This window comes from Sinohyriopsis cumingii, chromosome 18 (genome assembly GCF_028554795.1).
Source record: "Sinohyriopsis cumingii isolate HCF-2022 chromosome 18, ASM2855479v2, whole genome shotgun sequence".
Taxonomy (NCBI): Eukaryota; Metazoa; Mollusca; class Bivalvia; order Unionida; family Unionidae; genus Sinohyriopsis; species Sinohyriopsis cumingii.
Window position 1 is genome coordinate 49,154,810 of NC_142978.1, and position 22,576 is coordinate 49,177,385.

The following is a 22,576-nucleotide window of genomic DNA, read 5'->3' on the forward strand; positions in this document are numbered from 1 at the left end:
TTCTGAACTACTATTTTAATACCAGTATGTGACCTTTAATTGAATTCATGGAATTATCATATAAACATTTTTAAGATGTCAAGCATTATGGATTTTAATTAATTGTATTGCATGATGAATGGATCAATTTTAAGTTGTTTTATTTGTGACATATTCCATTCTTATTGTCTTTATTTTTCCTCTCATAGACACTGCTGAAAGTTTTGCTGCAGAAATACCCAGTGTTAAGTGAGGAAAATACCCAGTGTTAAGTGAGGAAAATACCCAGTGTTAAGTAAGGAAAATGCCCAGTGTTAAGTAGGAAAATGCCCAGTGTTAAGTGAGGCAAATGTCCAGTGTTAAGTGAGGCAAATGCCCAGTGTTAAGTGAGGCAAATGCCCAGTAGGAGATAATATCCTCCACAATTATAAAAAATAAAAAAAAAAGATTTTTAGAACCTAATAAGGAAAGTCCATGTTGGAATTGATTTATTACATACAGTATATATGAGATACGTTCTGTATAATCTGTGCATAAGAACTGAATATATTTGTCATTGAACAAAATTAATTGCTTGGAAATATTATTACTGTAGCTTTCAGCTGCCATTCAAGAATTCAGGGATATCACAAGGTCACCCTGTTTACAGTGGCTACATACACCACACAGTTGAAGTGGCTGCATATACTAAATAGCTGAAGTGGCTACATATAAAAAGTAGCTGATGTGGCTACACATACTAAATAGCATATGTGGCTACATATACTAAATAGCTGAAGTGGCAATATATACTAAATAGCTGAAGTGGCTACATATAATAAATAGCTGAAGTGGCAACATATATTAAATAGCTGACATGGCTACATATACTAAATAGCTGAAGTGGCTACAGATACTAAATAGCTGAAGTGGCAATATATACTAAATAGCTGAAGTGGCAACATATACTAAATAACTGAAGTGGCTACATATAATAAATAGCTAAAGTGACTACATATGCTAGATAGCTTAAGTGTCTACATATACTGAATAGCTGAAGTGGCTACATATACTGAATAGCTGAAGTGGCTACATATACTACATAGCTGAAGTGGCTAAATATACCATGCAGTTGAAGTGGCTAAATATACTACACAGTTCAAGTGGCTACATTTACTACACATTTGAAGTCAATACACAATAACAAATTATTTACCATACTTGTTTCTGTTTTTGAAGCTTCAGTAGAAATGTATTTAATTTTCATCTCAGATAAATGTGATTTTTATGTTTTCAGGTGATAATTCCAGCATTCACACATCATTATTTATTTCTATACTTTATTGTTGACTGAAAACTTTGTACATTTTCTTGCATGCTTGACCACTAATTCTTGTACATACTGGAACAAGTTCAAACCTGGACTGTATAGATCTTTGTAATAATTCACCCAAATGGCCCTAATCTGGAATTAATTTCAAATACATTTGATTACTTATAAATTTATAGTATATGCTTGGAAAACTAAATAAGAATGACACTTTATTTGGTATATTCTAATTACATAATTTAACTCTAGAGGTATTAATTTATATCTCTTTGATATATACTTGTACATATTGTGCATTTACTGGTACCTTTAATGAAACTTCCAAATGAATGCATTCAGTTACTGTCAAGCTGATGCAGTTACACATTAAAATGGTGACAACTCAAATAACTCTCACTTGTATTCTTGGTATCACCCAAATCACATGACTTCCTTTGAAAATTACCATGATCTTGTCTGCATCCTTGAAAACTTAAAAAGAACCAAACTTTTATAACCTTATCTTATTGTATGTAACAAATTAATACAATTTCTGACAATAATAATGTCAAATAAAGTTGACCAAGATGATTGTGTACTTTTACCATACTTAACATAATACTTGCATGAGCCATAATAAGTGCATTTACCATATTTTTTTAGAACTGATAGGATTGAAGCAGCCCAGAATATGATGATTTTCTTGCATCTTTGCATACAGTGTTGTATTGCATTGCATTGCAATCTATTGTACAGTATTGCATTGCATTACATTGTATTGTATTGTATTGCATTGCATTGCATTATTACATTGTATTGTATTGCATTGCATTATTACATTGTATTGCATTGCATTGCATTGCATTGCATTACATTACATTGTATTGTATTGCATTGCATTGTATTGTATTGTATTGTATTGTATTGAATATATTTCCAAAAATGTGACTTATGCTAAAACTTATCTATAAGTACAAATTTCTCATCTCCTTGCAGATGGCTTCAAGATACATTTGATGTACCCCTGGTTGTCCAGATGACAGATGATGAGAAATTTCTGTGGAAGGACCTCACACTAGATGAAGCCAACAGACTTGCCCATGAAAATGCCAAAGACATCATTGCCTGTGGCTTTGATATCAAGAAAACTTTAATCTTCAGTGACCTAGAATATATGGGGTAAATGTTCATTCTTCCAAGTCAGGATTATCTTGAAAGTGGGTGTGTGTGTGTGTGTGTGTGTGTGTGTGTGATTTCGATTTTAAACTTACCTTTTTTTTAAAAATCAGTCATATTGCTACGATGTCTGCAGTGGGGTAGTTTATAGTGATGTCTAGGACTGGGGCATCATGCTGGTTTACTTCTTACTTAACCGATAGAGTGCAAAAAGTATCTTTAAATGGTCAACTTTCAGATAGTAAAAATATTAATTGTGGAGTACCACAAGGCTCTATCCTTGGACCTCTGTTATTCATTCTATTTATCAATGATTTACCTCTTAAGACTGGAGCTTAAGTTTCTTCCACTGACCTCTATGCAGATGATACTACACTGAGATTGGTAAAACCAAAATGGTACTTGAAAATAACTTACAAGATGCTTTTAACAGACTTCAAGTATGGTGCAAGGAAAACAGTATGGTCATAGATTAAGAAAAAACAAACGCCCTACTATTTACAACACAACAAAAACAAGCAAGGCTAGATAGCAACAAACTCCAGGTTGTATTTGACAATGTGAGCCTCAATATGACCTCTCAAGATAGAATTCTTGGTGTATTCATGGATAACAGTCTTACTTGGTCTATTCACATCAAACACATTTCAAAACCGGTTAATTCTTATCTTTGGCTACTGAGGAAAATCAAAACATACATTCCTCTTCAGTATAGGGTCATCTCTTATAAAAGTTATATTCAGCTATATCTGGACTACTGTAATTGTAATGTAATTTGGGGTAATACCTCTAATTCAAACATAACAACACTTTTAAGACTCCAAAAGAGGGCTTGCCATTTAATTCTAGAACAATGTATAGACAATTTTCAGGATGCAGTGAATAATATAAAGGTTTTAACAATACATGAAAGAATACTTGGAAAGGCCAAATTGATGTATAAAGTATCCAGAAAAGACATGTATCTAAGCAATATCTTTCATCAAAGAGATGCTGATGGTACTCCAAAGTTAAGGTCCATAAGAAGAAAAAATTGCATTATACCAAGGCCAAAGAAGGAATTGTTTAAAAAAAAGTTTTCAATATACTGGTCCACTGGTATGGAACAACATTCCCAGTGACATAAGGCAGGCTCCTAGCATTTCATCTTTTCAGAATCAGTGTCTTAAATGGATGAAATCTTAAAAAATTGAACAGTTTTAGTACAAAAAATACCGCCTGCTTTTCTGTAATTTTGCATCATTTTCATAGCTGAATTTTTCAAAGCAGGATGATATTGTATGTTTTATGTATGTTTATGTTTTCACTGATGCCTGTGTATGTGTTCTAGGCTTGATACTTTGAATTCTAAAATTACTTAATTATTTAGTGTCAAGCCAGACTCTTCACATCATGTTGTATATACTGTATATATTGTACATAACAGATAGAAGTCCTCAAGGTAGATTAGTTCTGTAACTAATTGAGTTACCTTCACTAAATAAAGTCTTTATTATTATTATTATTATTATTATTATTATTATTATTAATTATTATTATTATTATTATTATTATTATTATTATTATTGTCCCCAGCAAGGTAATCTCTGACTTGTGATTCAATTCTGACATATCCATACTGAAGTAGCTATTATACATGACTGTTGTGTGTCAATTTCTGACAAGGCAGAGTCAGCTGACTGGTTGCCCTCTCTAGTTTCCATTTGCATAACATGGCCTGGCATAGGAAGGAACTGAATCTCATTGGGTTGGTGGTAGCTACACAGACAGTGACAACTCCCCATTCATGAAAACAAAACCTTTGACCCAAACATGATTTTGCCACTTTTTGCTGGATTTGCCTGGAAAACATTTGATGGTGACACAACATTCAAGTAAGGAATCCCACAGGGATCTCTCACACACACGTATAACCTAATTGTCTCTTGTTATGCTAAACTAACATTAGGGGAAGTTCATTCTTTTAGAAGAGCTGTCATACTTTTACAGGTAGAGGTAGGATGCTCAGTATTTCCTCCTGCTCTCCCATGTTCTGCTAATAGAACATGATCAGATAATGTACATGAGGGAGAAAGTGAATTTTAGCATTACCTGATCACATTGCAAATAATCCCTCCCACCCTTTCCCACAATGCAGGCATCCTTTATGGTATCACTAACATAAAACGCTGGTTTAACTCATTAACCCCGAAGAGGTATTTGTCATTTTTGTCTGAAATATGAGTAGAAAATAGATTTTGGGGGCTATTTCTAAATATATCATAATACATCGACTTCCAAGAGATTTCCCCTTAACCTAATGCCTAATTGTGTTAGAAACATCATTTTTCATTGGCTATTTCACTTGTGCATGAGCAGAAGGGTAAAAATTGGAGTTTTTAAAAATTGTATTATTTGCTTTTGCTTAACAGACACATCGTTTTCATATCCAGACCACTCTTTATTCCAAATGCCCATCTTATCCTACTTTTTACAAAGGTTCATCTGTCTCTTTGCAGTTCATACCAGTCTGCCTTAGATATGAGACTAAAAAGTCTAAAATCTGGATACAAAATCAGATTCCGACAATGGGCAAATTTTGGGTGGAAAAAAATCAAGTTCAAAAAATTAGATTTTTCCCTCTATATTTTGTAGTGCAACTAGAACATCCAGATTATTTGGTATCATTATAGAGCTACATCTGTCTACCTTTCTATAATACCACCCAACTACCTCCTGACATGTAAACATGGCGCCAGGGGTTTCACACCTGTTTTTGAATGCTCACATTGTTGATGGTATAAATGGTACAGAAAGGGAAGATTTCATCATTGTTTACTGTAACAGTCAATTTCCCTGTTTTTTTCTGAATGAAAAAGTGTCTTTAAAAGAGTAAAAAATATTTACTTTAATAGAAGATAATAATTCTGTGAGGTTTTTCCTCATACTGTGAGGTTTTTCTCATACTGTGAGATATCACACATATGCTTGAAGACTACTAACTGATGCATACACCTTCCTTTGCAGACAGGTTCCTGAATTCTACAGAAATATATGTCAGATCTCTAAGCTTGTGACATTTAACCAGGTGAGGGGAATATTTGGTTTTACGGACAGTGACAGTATTGGTAAGATTGCCTTTCCTCCGGTTCAGGCAGCTCCTAGTTTCAGCTCGACTTTTCCGCATATCTTCAACAAAAGGAAGGACCTTCCCTGCCTTATTCCATGTGCAATTGACCAGGTGAGATACTTATTTTTTTCCTAGCATCACTGGTCTTTTGTTTGACAGCAGTTGAACTCAGTTGTATTATAGAAAGCCCTGATGACATAAAATTAAATTGAAATTGAATCTTATTAGTACTTTATAAGCTCAGTTGTTCTAATGTAATAGATGAAATAATAACAAGTCAAAGACTTAATTATTACTTTGTTTCAGGTTTGGTTTTTTTTTTTTTTTTATTAGGCCAGAGGCCAGTGAGTTTCCTTCCATGAATGCTGATTTTATCTGACCTCGTCTTAAAAGACCACTTACATTCCAACCATTATGCTTTTGACGTAATCATTGCGCTTTTTTCACCACATTACATTTTCCATGAGACTGCATATGGATTACGCATTTTTTCTACATTAAAAAATAAAATATAAATAAAGCAATAAAAATTGTTTTTGTCATTTTAGTATTATCTGTTCAATTCCACTCATATAAATTTGAGAACATTCTAGAAAAAGTGACTGCTGCATAAGAATTGCGTTAGTATTTTCCTTGTTTGCTATTTATAGCAACTGTACATGACCCAAACAGATGGGTTTCTTTAAAAGTGAACTTTGCCTAACAGATTCATTTTATTCACAATGTAGTTAGTTAGTGAACCAGTCCATGATTTTAAAGAAAATGGCTCATGTGGAGTGCTAAGAAGCCACAAAATCATTTATTTTAAAAACCAACTTTGAAGAAAAATGAAGCCCACACCCACAACTATCATGTAATTGAAATTGGAAGAAGCCGCTTGGGTTATACATGTATTTAGCCTTTTGAAGCCAGTTATAGAATTAAATGTTCAAAATTCAAATTGAGAAGTACATTTAGCTGAGTAGATCCTTACATGCATTCTGTTTAGAAATTATGCTTACATTTTGTTTTAATAATTTAATATTCAAGCACATGGTTTTAATCCATCAACCTTGATTGTCACTGATGAGTCTTTTTAAACTTGATTCATTCATTCATTGTTTAAGACAAAATGTTCTAAAAAGAATGCAGCAAGTTTTTGTTATATTTTTTCCTGCAGGACCCCTATTTTCGTATGACAAGGGATGTTGCCCCAAGGATGGACTGTCTAAAACCGGCCCTTGTCCACTCCACTTTCTTCCCAGCACTACAGGGGGCGCAGAGTAAAATGAGTGCTAGTGATCCTACTTCCTCTATTTTCCTGACGGACACCAATGAAGAGATCAAAACCAAGGTACTGAATTTAGTTTTACAGTAAAAATCTCCAGTTGGTTCCCCCTCTTGAATTGTCCTAGTGACCAGCAGCCACCTGTTTTTTTATGGCTAGAATCCCTTGGCACAAATGAGTTTTTATGTTCAAATGTAACCCTCTAGGATGGCCACCCCCTCTCTCGCAGACAGCAGAGTTTTACATAAAATGTAAAATTAACCCCCTACAGGTGGACACATAATGGAGTTTACAAATGGAATCTAATAAATATTTGTTGATTTATAAACATTTTGTTCCAACCTGGCAATAAATTATGCAATCCAATATTGTAACTGATATGTGTTCTTTAGATGTCTGGTTTTGTCATAATTACTAACTATTATTATCACTGAAAATTAGGAAGATGAGGAATCTAACAGTATTGTTCAAGTCAACATGACATGCAGTTGCCATGAAGTATAAATGGTATGTTAGCTGTCTTGGTTTCTGTCTCACAAATTACAGACTATATATGAAAGAGCACCAGGCTAAAACCAGTCAATCATTGGACAGGCTCACTTCCTTTGTCAACATAGCATTTCACATCCAGTCAATCATTGGACAGGCTCACTTCCTTTGTCAACATAGCATTTCACATACAAATTAGTTTGACAGTCACAAGTTGCTTGGAGTTAATGAAAAATTTATCTAAGCACTGATAAAGGACTTTCACTATTTTTGTTTAGTTGAATTGTGTCTCCTTCTAAAAAGAGAATATCCAATGACAATTGCATCTTTAGCAACAACTTGTGCTGTCATTGGCAGTTTATGGCTTACACAAAATATCCATTGATTACAAAATAAGTAAGCTTGTTGTGTGATGAACCAGTTTTAGTCTGGTACCTTTCACGGTACCTTTTGTAATCTAGGGGAGAGAAGCCATCATGCCTAACATACCATTTTCACTTTATGGCAACTGGAAGTCATGCTGACTTGAGCAATACTGTTCTTCTCATCAATTAGCTTTTGACATCTTGATAATTATCAGAAGCAATAAAAGTCAGTAATTATCAAGGTGACGAAACAATTAATTATTATTAATTAAGGCACAATATTGCTTAGAAAATGCATTGCTGTCATAAATCTTTGAAAGTAATCATTGTTCTTACAGTTTCAAATTTGTCAGAAGTTGCTGATTGTAGTGAATCAGGGACAGAAAAAAACATTTTCCAGGACAACTAAAATTAATGATGGGCAGCCATTTGTTTTTCTAGTGTGGTAGCTCACTTAGTAGAGTAATGTAATGCAAATGTTGGAGGTTTGATACCTGCCCAATGCAGCTTTGGTCAGCTGCCTCCTTAGTGTGTCCTTGGGAAAGGCACTTTGCTTCCATTTCTACTGCATGATGTAGCCAATAATGTGTTACAAGCAACGTTAAAACCAAGAAGGAAAAAAACCCAATGTAAAGGCCTAGTTGATCAAGCAAAATATGTTAAGATTAAAATAAACTTCTATATCTTTTCCTGCAGTAAACATTTGATTGTTATATTAATGTTCAGGGTTTGTGCAGCATGGTCCCAAAATTATGGCCTTACTGAGCATAGGGCCCTGTGTAGGGTGATTATTATTAGTAAGAGACTAGAATACAGGTGTTGGGTACTCATTATCTGATTAAGCAATTACAGTACTTACTATCACTCTGAGTTAATTCTGAAAAAAATGTTACAGGTTAACTCCTCCTTCTACTTGCAAGATGGCTACCATTATACACCGTTTAAACCAGTTTTTACTTTTACTGCCATGCCTCTCCAGACAATCCAGTTAAATTGTATAACTTCTATAACTTAAATTGAAATCATCTGATTTTCTTTTTTAGTGATACAGTAAGTCAAAATGTTTTTTAAGTGGTGTATGAAACATTCTTCTAATCTCTGGTGAATTTATTCATGTTTTTTCAATTATCCTTCCATTTTGTATTGTTAGATGTGATTTCAATCAGTAATATATGATTTCACTAGAGAAAGTTTTGGGTGCTCTACTTGTAAATTATTACACTTTTAAGTCATTTAAATAATGCTGCTTACATTATTTCACTTTATATATATATATATATATATATATATATATATATATATATATATATATATATATATATATATATATATGTAGGTATATTTGTTGTATGCACTTGTTCATTCCTCTTCTTCATTACAAAGACATCAAGCAAGTGCAGGAAGTGTAAATGGTTTTGGAGGATGGACACACAAGACATGTCAATGCATACATTTATTCATGAGGTGTGGCCAATTTGGTACAAAAATACTTGGTCCAATGTTTTGACAATGCAGCTCAAGGGCCACAAAACGTGTATTATCCAGTACATTATAACAAGTTTCTTAGCATGCACCTCATGTAGAGATGCCTTTACCACCAGCTTTCCAGACATACCGGTACTACATATCCAGTTCTGGTCCCAGTAGGCAATACCAACCATACTGAACCAGCTGGTATATACTGGCTTTAGTACACTGTTCCAATTCCTGACCAACCAGTCCAGCATTATGAGCAACCTTGATACATTTAAATTGGTCATGGTTATCTCCAACTGGCAAGTCATCCAAACAGTTGACTGGACCAACCATTCCTACGAAATTTATATTAAACTGGCATAAACTTCTGAAACTGTCCAAATGAGCCAAACTGGCCATGCCAGACAGACATTCCATAATCCTATCACTACTGATGGAATATCCAGTGAGCAAATTTATGATGCATACTGATGATGCTTCATCATCGTTATACATTGATGAAGGTGATGAAAAAGATATGCTGGATAATGGCAATAATAGATGAAATCTTTAGGATTTTGTCTCCATTGGAATGCCATCCACCACCTTCAACAGTTCTGCATACAAGGTCATTGCCTTGGTTGATGTAGATGATGTCATTCAGAACCTTGCCACAATTGTTCAAGATTGTACAAACTACTGGGCATCTATTGGAGCAAGCATGATTACAGTAAAACAAGAACTTCTTTATGGTGAGTTAGTTCCATGCATTGACTCGTAAAAGTTAGTTGCCAAAATCTATGATGCCTACAAAAGGCAAAAATTATGCAAACCTTTCATTTGACTGGTGACATTTGAGTATCACTACCTAAATTTTGGGTGAATTCATCATGACAACAGTTCACATTTGCAGACTCAAACTATTTAGATATTGTATATGTACAAAGATCAGCTCACCTTTCCAAACAAGCCCTCGTTGTGTCCCAGCTTCACTCCTTAGGGCCAACTCTTAAAATGATTACACTGTTTAATAACACATGCCACATGGTATATTTTTTCATTTCTTCTTTGTTTCATTTGATTATGTACATATACACCGTACACTATTATGCCAGGTGTTTACTCATATTGGTTTTATTGGTTTGAATGGAGGTGCTATTCTACATGCAGAGAAAACAACACAACGTTCACAATTATCATTCTTGGGATTGAAACTAATTGTTGATGATTTTTTTCTGGTTTATGAATTTTTTTAGTGTTTGTGTAGGAGTAAAAAATAAAAACTTTGCATGTGTATTGTTCTTACAATCTTGTTTACTGAAAAATATTCTCTTTTTAGAATGATAAGCATTTAAACCTAAAATGTAATAAAACAATGATTATATACATTTTAATTTTCTTTTCTGTCTTTGGACCCTCCAGTGTATGCCAAGTATTCTCAGAAATAGGCTTTGTTCTGACACTCTGTTGAGAGCCCTGTGATGTAAAATATCAAATTCACCGTCCATATACTTTCTATTCATGTGCATAGCGCATTTTAATTATTGTAAGTGAAAAAATAATATAATAATATGATGTTAAAAATTAAATTCTGCTTTCAGACACTGCTCATTCATGTGCATAGTGTCATTGTAATTATTGTAAGTGAAAAATAAAATTAGTTTGCAAAAGTCTGCATAATCCACATGCAAAAATCCCTTTGAGTTTTGCATTTAGGACATGTGGCAGGGCATTTGTGTTCCATGAACATATTTCTTGTTTGATATACTCTCAGAATCTGTACAGCATGTAACATTTTTATGTCTTTCTCAGATCAACAAGTATGCATTTTCTGGAGGTGGTGCAACCTTGGAGGAGCACAAGGTGAAGGGAGGCGACTGCGAAATAGATGTCTCTTATCAGTATCTCACCTTTTTCATGGAGGATGATAAAAAACTGGAACAGATACGAAAGGTTTGTACATGTAATTCTATCTCTTAAAATTTACATTAAGCAATGGGCAAATTTGTTCATATGCATGGTTATTGCAAAACCAGAACTTGTGAAATTAAAATTGTGCTTTTAGATTGTTGACTTGTTTGTTTGGTTTTTAAGTCTTCTTGAACTGAATTGTTAAAGATACTACATGTGTTTATAGGAGAATGTTCTGTATGCCCTCAGTGTTTGCAGTTGGGGTATCTTGATCTGATCTTTCCATTTACATGGCTGTCCATCCTTCCATCTTTCGTGAGAAACAATTGCAAAGAAACCAATAACTATTGACACGTGAAACTTGGCCAGTGTTTCCCAATGATTTTACCTACTTTGGGGTTGTCTGGATGGGAGGTCAGGATAAGTGGTATCCTATCTGCCTTTTCCTTCTTTCCATATTTTAGTAGGTCATCGCAGTTTGTTTGTTTAGCCCCTTGGGTTGCCTCTGCAATCAGGTCTTTGTCGTAGCCTTGGTCAACATATGATAGAGACCAGGACATTTTTTAGCATGTAGATGATGAAGACTGTTGTCATTCAGAACTTTGCTTCAGTATTTCAAGATTGGAAAATTTACTGGGCATTTCTTGGAGCAATCCCAGTAATGCAAGAGCTTTGTTACAGTATGTCAGTTTCACTCATCTTTCTCACCCCACTGGTAACTTAGACATGTTCAGAGAAACTTTCTCAACACAGACCTTGTTTAGATGTTTATAAAGTGCAAAAGTCTTTATTGCCACATCAGAGTTAATCAGGAATGTTGTGTCAACTTTTTCTCTACTTGTCTTGGTGCATCTGTTTTTTTTCATCTAGCTGAAAAAGCCTGGACTAATGATCATTGCCGTTTTCCAATACACTCCCTCCCTTTCAGTTTTCCACTTCTGATAGGGTGTTGAATTTAGTAGAATGTTGAATTGAACAGGTGGAAAATCAAGAGGCACAAGATTTGCCCTTAAGTTTTCAGTGCAGTCGTCTATCTCTGCATGACCAGGTTAGGGAATATACAAGAGAAAGGATGAATTTTACCAGAGATATCCCAATGACAGTTCTCAACCTGAAGTGCCAGACCATTGTCACAAATGGATGAGGGATCCAACCATTTCAGAGGGTCTGCAGATTTCATTTTCCGAAATGGTGCCTAGGAAGGTGGGGGGGGGTGATTTTATTCAAGACAGATTTCTTCTTGTAAAGAGCAGTATAGATGAAACTGAACAAACATTATGAAGTCCTATGGCAATTGAGAGCTGCAATAGAGATGCGTGTAGTACATCATCAGTCTTGATAAATCTGACAGGTACTTCATAATAACAATTCATACAACCCAATCTAAAACCTTTGGCCTTCACTAAGAGTTCAGGATTTCTTCTGCAGACACAGCTATGTTCCTGCATCACACAACAACATTCAGTAAATTTGGTTTTTCATTCACAACATAAACAACTTTACTTTCCTCACTCTGTGGTGGAAAATCAATGTAGAGAAGTCAGACATTATTTTTTCTCATCTCAGAGTTATGGTCCATCCATGTATGGGACCATAAACACTCGGCATCTTTCTCCCAAACACATTGAAAGAATCATTCATGCATTAAAGACGGCATCAAGGAAGACTTTAAAGTTGGACCTTCAGTAAGACATTAGACCAAATCACATGCCAGTTCAGGATGTCCTCCACATTGAAGGCAGCATTCCTGGATGACACACTACAAAATTTGGTAAGTATGGAGTTTGGTGCACAACATGAACAACCTTACTTCTCTCATCGGGGCCCTGAGTCGCCGAGTAATCTAAAGCGCTTTCCATTATGGATCACTGCCATCTCACCTCTGTCTGCATGGGTTTGAGTCTCGGATTCGGCCAATGTGGGTATGTGAGAAAGCTTGCCAGTAGCTTCTCGAGGGTCGGTGGTTCTTTCTGGGGATTTCCCAGGTTCTTCCTCCACCATTAATACTGGCTGCCATGTATAGCCTAATGTGTGCTGAAAAATGGCATTAAACCCCACAACAACAACAACAACAACAACAACAACTTCCCTCACTTGTTGTTCAGTAGGAGTCAGATCTCAAAGTTTTGTCATTCTAGACATGGAGCTCTTAACATGTATTACCCTGATAATTTTTCTTCGAAATCAAAAGTATAACTATTATGTTGGAAAAAACATTAAACAAGATATTGTTGAGGTGAGAATGCTTCTTACAGCTCATTGGCCTCCTGAATATGGAGGTGGACCTGTTACAATGCCATTTTACTATTGGACCTTCATTGGTTTGGATTCTTCAAAGAAAGCCCTTCATATCAATGTCTTGGAAATGCCACCCACATGTGAGTGGACCATATCCATGAAACACAGTCCCAGTAATGTCAGACAATTCATTTGTGGATGAAATGGGTGAAGCAATCACCAGACCTTTGCCTCACAGTATGGGGAATACCTTTATTGTACTCCTAATATCAAGTAATGTTCCTTTCTGACACACTCCTGGCCAGCTTAATGTTCTGACTTATTTTTTTTCAAGGGAGGACAACTGCTTCATGCAGAGTTGTCCCCCCCCCCCCCCCGAAACCTTCCATTGTGTCAGTGACCTTTGAGGTCATCTGATGTTTGACATTTCTTTATCATGTTTCAGTGACCCCAGAAGCATGGGCTGTACATGCGCTTTTAATGAGTTGGACATACACTTTCCCTCCATTGTTTCTTTTTGTGACAACATTCAGAAATGAGGGACACAGACTGCAGTATCAAGCAACTTCCATGAGCATGGCCTTTAATGCAGTGTCTCAGTTTGGGACATATTGTAGTCAGCTGACTTGCATGCCATTTCTTTTGCACGAAATGTCCTTGCTAAGGAGAACACTGAATCTCATTGTTTCATGCTATCTGCACAGATAGTGACCACTCCCCATTAATAAAACCACAACACTGGGCACAAAAATGAATTGGCCACTTTAGCTGGAGTCACCTGGGAAACTATTGATGATGAGACAATTATCAAGTGCAGAATTTCACAGGGATCTCCCACAGATGTGTATAAGCAAATTGTCTTTTGTTTTTCTAAACTAACATTACAAGTTCATCAATTCAGTAGAGCAATCATGCTTCTACTGGGTGACACATGTATTCATGCTTCTACTGGGTGACACAGGTAGTCATGCTTCTACTGAGTGACACATGTAGTCATGCTTCTACTGGGTGACAAAGGTAGTCATGTTTCTACTGGGTTACTCATGTAGTCATGCTTCTACTGGGTGACAGAGGTAGTCATGCTTCTACTGGGTGACAGAGGTAGTCAAGGTTCTACTGGGTGACACAGGTAGTCATGCTTCTACTGGGTGACACACGTAGTCATGGTTCAACTGGGTGACAAAGGTAGTCATTCTTCTACTGGGTGATACATGTAGTCATGCTTCTACTGGGTGACACAGGTAGTCATGCTTCTACTGGGTGACACATGTATTCATGCTTCTGCAGCGTGACACAGTTAGTCATGCTTCTACTGGGTGACACATGTAGTCATAGTTCTGCTGGGTGACACATGTAGTCATGGTTCTACTGGGTGACACAGGTAGTCATGCTTCTACTGGGTGACACAGGTAGTCATGGTTCTACTGGGTGACACGTGTAGTCATGCCTCTACTGGGTAACACGTGTAGTCAAGGTTCTACTGGGTGACACAGGTAGTCATGCTTCTACTGGGTAACACGTGTAGTCAAGGTTCTACTGGGTGACACAGGTAGTCATGCTTCTACTGGGTGACACAGATAGGCATGGTTCTACTGGGTGACACAGGTAGGCCTGCTTCTACTGGGTGACACAGGTAGGCCTGCTTCTACTGGGTGACACAGGTAGGCATGCTTCTACTGGGCTGTCCTCTTATGTGCTCCCCTATTGTGATGTAATCAGGTAATGGAGAAAGACATTATTTTAGTAAATTATGTTTATTCAATAATACTTAACTGATCACATTATAATTAATCCCTTCTACCCTTCCTCACAATGCAAGCATCCTTTATGGTGTCACTGAAATAAAAAAAACTGGTTTAATTCAGATGTAATGGTCACCACCTAGCAGGCAGAAAGTGGAGTTAGCCTGTCTGAGTTGCTTTCTTTTTTCTTTCTGAGGTAGCAAAGAAATTTATCCATAATGAAACGTGATCAGGTAAGTATTATCAGAGAAATGTAATTTAATACAAAATTTGCATTCTCTGTGGTTAATTTGTCTATTACTAGCAGGCAGTAGTTACATGTTTAGATGCAGTTGTCTCTCTTGTTTGTCTGCCTATTAACTGACAGTGGTTAGAAGTTCAGAGAAAGTTGTTTTTCACTGGTTAATTTGTCTCTCTATTAATAGTTGGCAATTATATATATATGTATACTCTCTCCATTAAGAGGTTTCTAGTAGCACATGGTCATCCATCTTGAAAATCATTTTATCTTTATATAACACTGAAGACTTCTTATGATGCCTAGTTGGACCTAAAGAAAATGGTGCTGATCTGATACCCATATCACTGCCACAGTGGCCATTGTGAAAATCTTGTTATGGATACTCATCCTGGATAGATATTCATATGAACATGAGGCTTTCACTAAAAGACCTTTTATGATGTCTAGTTGATTTTTTTTTTAAAAAGTGACAATATGTTGTCCAATATGGCCTCTATGGCAGCCATCTTAAAAATCTAATTATCAGAACTTTTCATGAACAGAAAGTCATATTGAGACAGGATTTTTGCTAAAAGACTTTTTGTGATGTCCAATTGGTCTGAAATGAACATGGTGCTAATCTTTATGGCAACCACACAACAACCTTCTCATGGGATGGTGGTTATTTCCGGGGTTTTCCTGGGTTCTTCCTCCACCATTAATACTGGCCGCCATGTATAGCCTATCGTGTGCTGAAAAATTGCGTTAAACCCTACAACAACAAAAACAACAACAACAACACAACAACCAGCTTGAACATTGTGCTGTTGGTAATCTTGAATGGATGGTCTTATGAAATTGAGGTTTTCAGTCAAATACTTATCATGTCTAGTTGGTGCTAAATAAAAGTGATGCTGATCTGACATCCAATTTAGCCACCACATCATTTGTCTTGAAAATCATGTTATTGTAATCACTATCCATCCTGTATGGATGGTCCTATCAACATGAGGGTTCTTATGATGCTTTGTCACCCAGATGAAATGATGCCAGTCCAACATCCAATAGGACTGTCACAACCATCTTGAAAAACATTTTATTGCTACTTATCATGAACAGAAAGTTTTACTGACATTGTGTTTTGTGCCATTAGTCTTTTGATGATGTCCAGTTTGTCTTCATCGAAAATGATGCTGAACTGAGGTCTAATATAGGTCAATGTGACCAGCTTGATAATCTTTATATTACAGCTTCACTTGAATGAAAGGTCATATCAACTTGGGGTTTACACTAAAAGACTTTTTTTGTTTTGTTGACCCTAAATTAAAAGATTACTGATCTGACATCAACTGTGTTCATCTTAAAAATATTTGTTTTGGCTACTCATTTTAAATGGAAAGTCATTTCGACATGGGGTTTTCATCACAAGAGTTCATATCATATGGTGTCTAGTTAATCATAAATTAAAATGATAGCTATCTTGAAAACATTATCTCTACTCCTCCAAGATGGATGGTATATTAACATGGAGTTTTCATCAGTAGCCTTCTTATGATACCTAGTTGGTCCTAAATGAAAATGGTGCCAGTCGTACATCCAATATGGCTACCCCAACAACTGCCATGAAAATCTTTTTGTCAGTACTCCCTTGAATGGATGGTCATTATAACATGGAGTTTTCACCAAAGACTACTAATGACATCTACTTTGTATTGGATGGAAATGGGTGCCAATCTGACATCCAATATGTCTACCACATATTTAGTCCCGAGTTGTTATCTTATTGTATCTATTTGTATGACCCTTACTTCGGGGTAGATATTCGGCTAAGAGCAATGCTAGGAAATGCACACCAACTTACCTACCTTATGCAGTTGCCTATCAGCCAAGTTCAACTGCAAATAACATAGACCCTGACCAGCAGCCACATAATGTGCCAGAAGATCAAGGTCTGTGTTGTTTGGTCTACTGATTACACATCACAAATTGCATACACCCAGACTGACACATCATGTGATAACAGATCTTGGTGTTTGCAGCTGGATTTGACATATAAGAAAGTATATTCTGTAAAGAATATTTTAGTGCATGTGGATTGCTTGGACCTGTAACTATGCAAAAAGTTAAACACACCATTTTACAAGGAATCATTATTAAGAAAGCAATTTTCAGTGATAAGCTGACACCTACTTTGAAGAACTTTTATAAAACTTGCCTCCCCCCCAGTCTTATCATGGATAAATATTGGAATTATAGATATGAAAGAAATTATTTTGTGAAAACAGAATTGGTCACTATCATGTTATTTGTGACAACACCATACTTGCATCAAACAAATAAAATATTATTTGATCTTTAAGCAATATTTAAAAAAATTGAAATAAATGAGAAATCATACAGATACTTGTAATACATATTGCTTTTTTTTCAGGACTACACCAGTGGGGAACTTGTTACTGGTGACTTGAAAAAAGAGTTGATCACAGTTCTGCAGAAACTTGTTTCAGAGCACCGTGAGAAAAGAGGACAAGTCACGGATGAAATTGTTAAACAATACATGACACCCAGAAAGCTAGCTTTTGACTATTAACATGGGATATATCTCAACATTCTGTTACATTATACTTGCTGCACTATCTGAACCAGAATCTTTAATTCTCTTAGAAATAAAAAGACCTGCATAAAATAATTAGTTCTTGCAGATGAGCCGTAGTACAGATGACTAATTTAGACACATAATCATTGTTAGTACAGATGACTCATTTAGACATGTAATTTGACTGTAGTATAGATGACTCATTTAGACATATAATTTGACTGTAGTACAGATGACTAATTTAGACATAATCAATGGTCGTTTGTTCAGAGTTACTCAACAGGGCATGAATGTGGATAATGTACATCTTTATTACGATTGGGACATTTTTAAGACATTATAAAATGTACCAAAGTTTAGAACTATGGTGACAAATTACTCCAATAAAAAAAGCAGAATAAATTTATTTTTATAATTATACTGGTTTAGTCACATTCATGGTCTTTAGCAAGAAGAGTTAAAATTGTAATCATTTTCTAAGAAAAAAGCTATGAAACATTTTTGAAGTATTACCTACTAATAACTTATGATAGAGATACATTCACTATGGATATTACCAGCTCTTACTACTACTACTACTACCAGTGATGATGATGATAATAATGGCTTTGAGTAGGATGACACATCAACTTTCAAGGACAGGATGCCATATCAACTTTCAAGGATCAAGCCTGTTGTGCAACCCTCAGTGACTGCATGGGTAGACATTAAGAATCTTAAAGCACATGTATCTCTTCTGCTGTCTTTCATATTATGTGACAAGAATTAAAATGTACACTATGCTAGTATTAAGCAAAATATGTGATAAAATTTGAAATAGTCCTATTAAAAGATAAATGCAGTTGCACAAGTAGAACTAACTGTTGTTAAATATGACTGTTACTTTTATGATCTATGTATGGGATATTATAATAATAATAATAATAATAATAATAATAATAATAATAATGCTTTATTTATAGAGGGTGACTCATTAGTCAAGGACTATTCTCCCTTGAGGCCCTCTTAAATAACAATGCACATTATACGAAGATAGCAATAATTAGTTTTATTTTAACATGTTTAGTATTAAAATGCTAAATTCAAATCTTTATGGTATTGGGGCACACAGTGTATATGCAATCCTAAATGCTTGTTTTTAATACTTATTAGTAGTGTGAAAATAATATTTTAGTAAACCAGTTTTGCTTTAAAAAATTACCCTTCACATGTGTGTCACATTTTTCTCACCATCTCCCTCACTTGAAATCAAGTGTGGATCGCAAAAGGAGGGTTATCTAACATGTTGCATTGTAGAAGTGAAAAGATTTCTGATTAGATATTTTTGGGGATAATTACATTCCTGATTGCTTTGACAGACTTATTGTTGAACTGGTGCAATACTAACTGGATGGTTTCAAAATCTTGGCTTCAAAGGTCACTTCTTTTACTCTAGTTTCTCTGTTGAATGCATATGATACAAAGTTATGATTGTAGATAATGCATTACAAGTATATACAAAATTTAGTCATGTAACAATTTAAATAAAAATTGTTTTTCATACAAATGCTCTTGAGTTTTTATTGTCAAAATGTGTGAAAAATACTCTAAATATAATCTGAATTGGATCATATTTTAGCCATGAATAAGTACATACCATGATTGTGTATTGATTATATTTTCACAAGGATTGTTTACATCATGTTCTCAGCATCATTGTTTGAGAAAATAAATAGTTGGGCACAAATGCAAATGTATTTGTTGACAGAATATGTGAAATAAGACATATTTTAATTTTTGGTGGTGGGGAGGTTGTGATTATTTAAATCACTAATCACAGGTGTATTTCAGTTTCAATTACAGTTCATGGAACAACAGTTGGAACTCAGAGTTTGTCATTAAATTAGGGATTCTGAATCTAGTAGAAGATTTACTTTCCCAGTAAATAAATAGATTTTCAATAGTTTTGCTAAAAAATCTAAATTCAAATTGTAATTATGTATAAATATATATGAAAATAAAACAACTGAAGTTTATGACATTAGAAAAGGGGAAAACAACATGTCAGATCTAACAGGTTTGAGCAGTAATAATTGGCTAAAATACAATGTAAATATGATCATTTAGAATAATTTTTTAAGAAATATAACTTTATGGAATTGTGTTTTAAAATGACACACAATTTTTGGATAGAATAATCTATATATAAATTGTTACATTTAAATTGCATTTTACTTTGTGTCAATATAGAAACACATGTATGTTTTCTGAGTGTAAAGTACTGCTTGGTCATGTTTCCACTGTTTGTTTAAGTATTCTTCTGAAACATTTTGTTCTATATGTGTGGTCTCTGAGATATATTGTCCTCAGTTTAGTTTCATATTAGCATATATTGATTAAAGATGGCGATACATTTACTGTATGTAAAATTTAAGTCATTGTTTCTGCCAGTAAGTATACAGCAGTGCTTGGACAAAACCAGAGAAAAGGATTTTGATGGAACAACTGATTTTTGCAAAGCAAGTCTTTGAGAAATCTTAAAACATTGATCAGCATATGTAAAGTATGGCAAATTTTGTGTTAAAAAAAAACCTAATTCCTTACAAAAATCATTAATAAATAATTAACATGTATTGTGATCAATTGATGAACTTGTATATGTACGTGTTATTAGAAAATACAAAACATACCGTCCGATAAGTTCATGTTATGCATTATTTATAGCTGCATTTCCCTTTGCAAAGTCACCATCAAAAAATTTTGTTCCAGTTACTTTATATCCATTAGTTTATAAGTCAAATCCGTCTGTAAACTTCAGAGACCCAGATATGCCATCACATAATGAGCCAGCAGATCTGGGTCTATGCAGTTTCTTATGTGTAAGGCAGTTACTTGCATTACTTATGAATAAGGCATACATATTGTATCTTAGCTTGCAGTACTGTGGCATGTACCATAGATCCTCGCTTATAAGTCAATGTTTTGCTTTACTGTAAAACTTTATTCATGCAGAGTAGGGGTCATATTTTAAGCACAACAAAAACAAATTTGATAAATCTAATGTGGAAACTCCAGATGTTAGCAGTACATAAAAATACTGTCAATTCAAATAGTTTTACTTTTAATGTCACTATTCCCATTTAGAAATGTATATATGGTATACAATTTGTTTATCTGTTTCATCATGGTGTTCATTACACAGTAGTTGTATCTTAAGTTATTTGGATTTTGAAATAATACCAGTAAGATAAGTGAAGTATCTATCAATGTTGTTTACCATGGATGTTTACTAATTAGTATATTGCTTCCTTTTTTGTGCAAGTCCAAACAACCTGTATTTGTGTGAACATTTGTGTTTTGCTGTATAAATACTGTTTGATGCAATAAAAGTTTTGATTTAATTTGTATTTTCCTGTATTTAAGTTAGATTTAATTCCCAAGTGAAATTTTACAAGTTTTCTGCCAGCATGCTGGCCTAAAAAGGTCTTGTATTGTAAATGCTGCATGCACTATGTTTTCAGGTTGACAATCCTTTTGATCCAGCCGCAAATGTATTACTTGTTCTACAATGTATTGTACATGTTTGAATTAATCCCTTAGTTTGTAAGGGCAGCACCCTCACTGTCTTCCCACATGACAACACTTTGATAGAGCCACAAGTTTGATACTTGACAAGTAACATGGGTAGTTATCTGAACTCCCTGTGATCTTACAGTTTGATACTTGACAAGTAACATGGGTAGTTATCTGAACTCCCTGTGATCTTGCTGCACAATTGACATATGTTCAGATGCATCCTTTAATAGATTTCATACAGTTTGATCAAAGTATTATTTACATAGCCCAAGCTTATTCTCTGCATAAGCAACCACATATGACAGTGAAGTTAAGGAAACAGATGATATTTACGATTAGATTACAATGATTTACCAAGACTAGATGATGAAGAAGAATTTCAGAACTTTATCAGACGATGAGGATGAATTTTTGGACTTTGTACCAGATGATATTAGATATTTACATTGATAGGATACTTTGAATCACAAAAATCTGGACTTGACATTCATTGTTTATTTGTAAGATGTGTGGAGTTAACATATTATGGGATATTCTGAATCAAATTTTTCTGAACTACTATTTTAATACCAGTATGTGACCTTTAATTGAATTCATGGAATTATCATATAAACATTTTTAAGATGTCAAGCATTATGGATTTTAATTAATTGTATTGCATGATGAATGGATCAATTTTAAGTTGTTTTATTTGTGACATATTCCATTCTTATTGTCTTTATTTTTCCTCTCATAGACACTGCTGAAAGTTTTGCTGCAGAAATACCCAGTGTTAAGTGAGGAAAATACCCAGTGTTAAGTGAGGAAAATACCCAGTGTTAAGTAAGGAAAATGCCCAGTGTTAAGTAGGAAAATGCCCAGTGTTAAGTGAGGCAAATGCCCAGTGTTAAGTGAGGCAAATGCCCAGTGTTAAGTGAGGCAAATGTCCAGTGTTAAGTGAGGCAAATGCCCAGTGTTAAGTGAGGCAAATGCCCAGTGTTAAGTGAGGCAAATGCCCAGTGTTAAGTGAGGCAAATGTCCAGTGTTAAGTGAGGCAAATGCCCAGTGTTAAGTGAGGAAAATGCCCAGTGTTAAGTGAGGCAAATGTCCAGTGTTAAGTGAGGCAAATGCCCAGTGTTAAGTGAGGAAAATGCCCAGTGTTAAGTGAGGCAAATGCCCAGTATTAAGTGAGGCAAATGCCCAGTGT

At 34.9% G+C, this 22,576-nt stretch overlaps 1 protein-coding gene across 1 annotated transcript; it reads left to right on the top strand.

Moving 5' to 3' along the window:
* Window positions 1-305: 305 nt before the first annotated feature.
* On the top strand, window positions 306-21,215 carry LOC149776595 (tryptophan--tRNA ligase, cytoplasmic-like). Its single transcript, XM_089941321.1, has 6 exons — window positions 306-319; window positions 2,264-2,446; window positions 5,450-5,663; window positions 6,712-6,885; window positions 10,941-11,081; window positions 17,671-21,215. Exons 1-6 carry the CDS (start codon window positions 306-308, stop codon window positions 17,827-17,829), a joined length of 885 nt encoding a protein of 294 aa, XP_089797447.1. The 3' UTR covers window positions 17,830-21,215.
* Window positions 21,216-22,576: the final 1,361 nt, after the last annotated feature.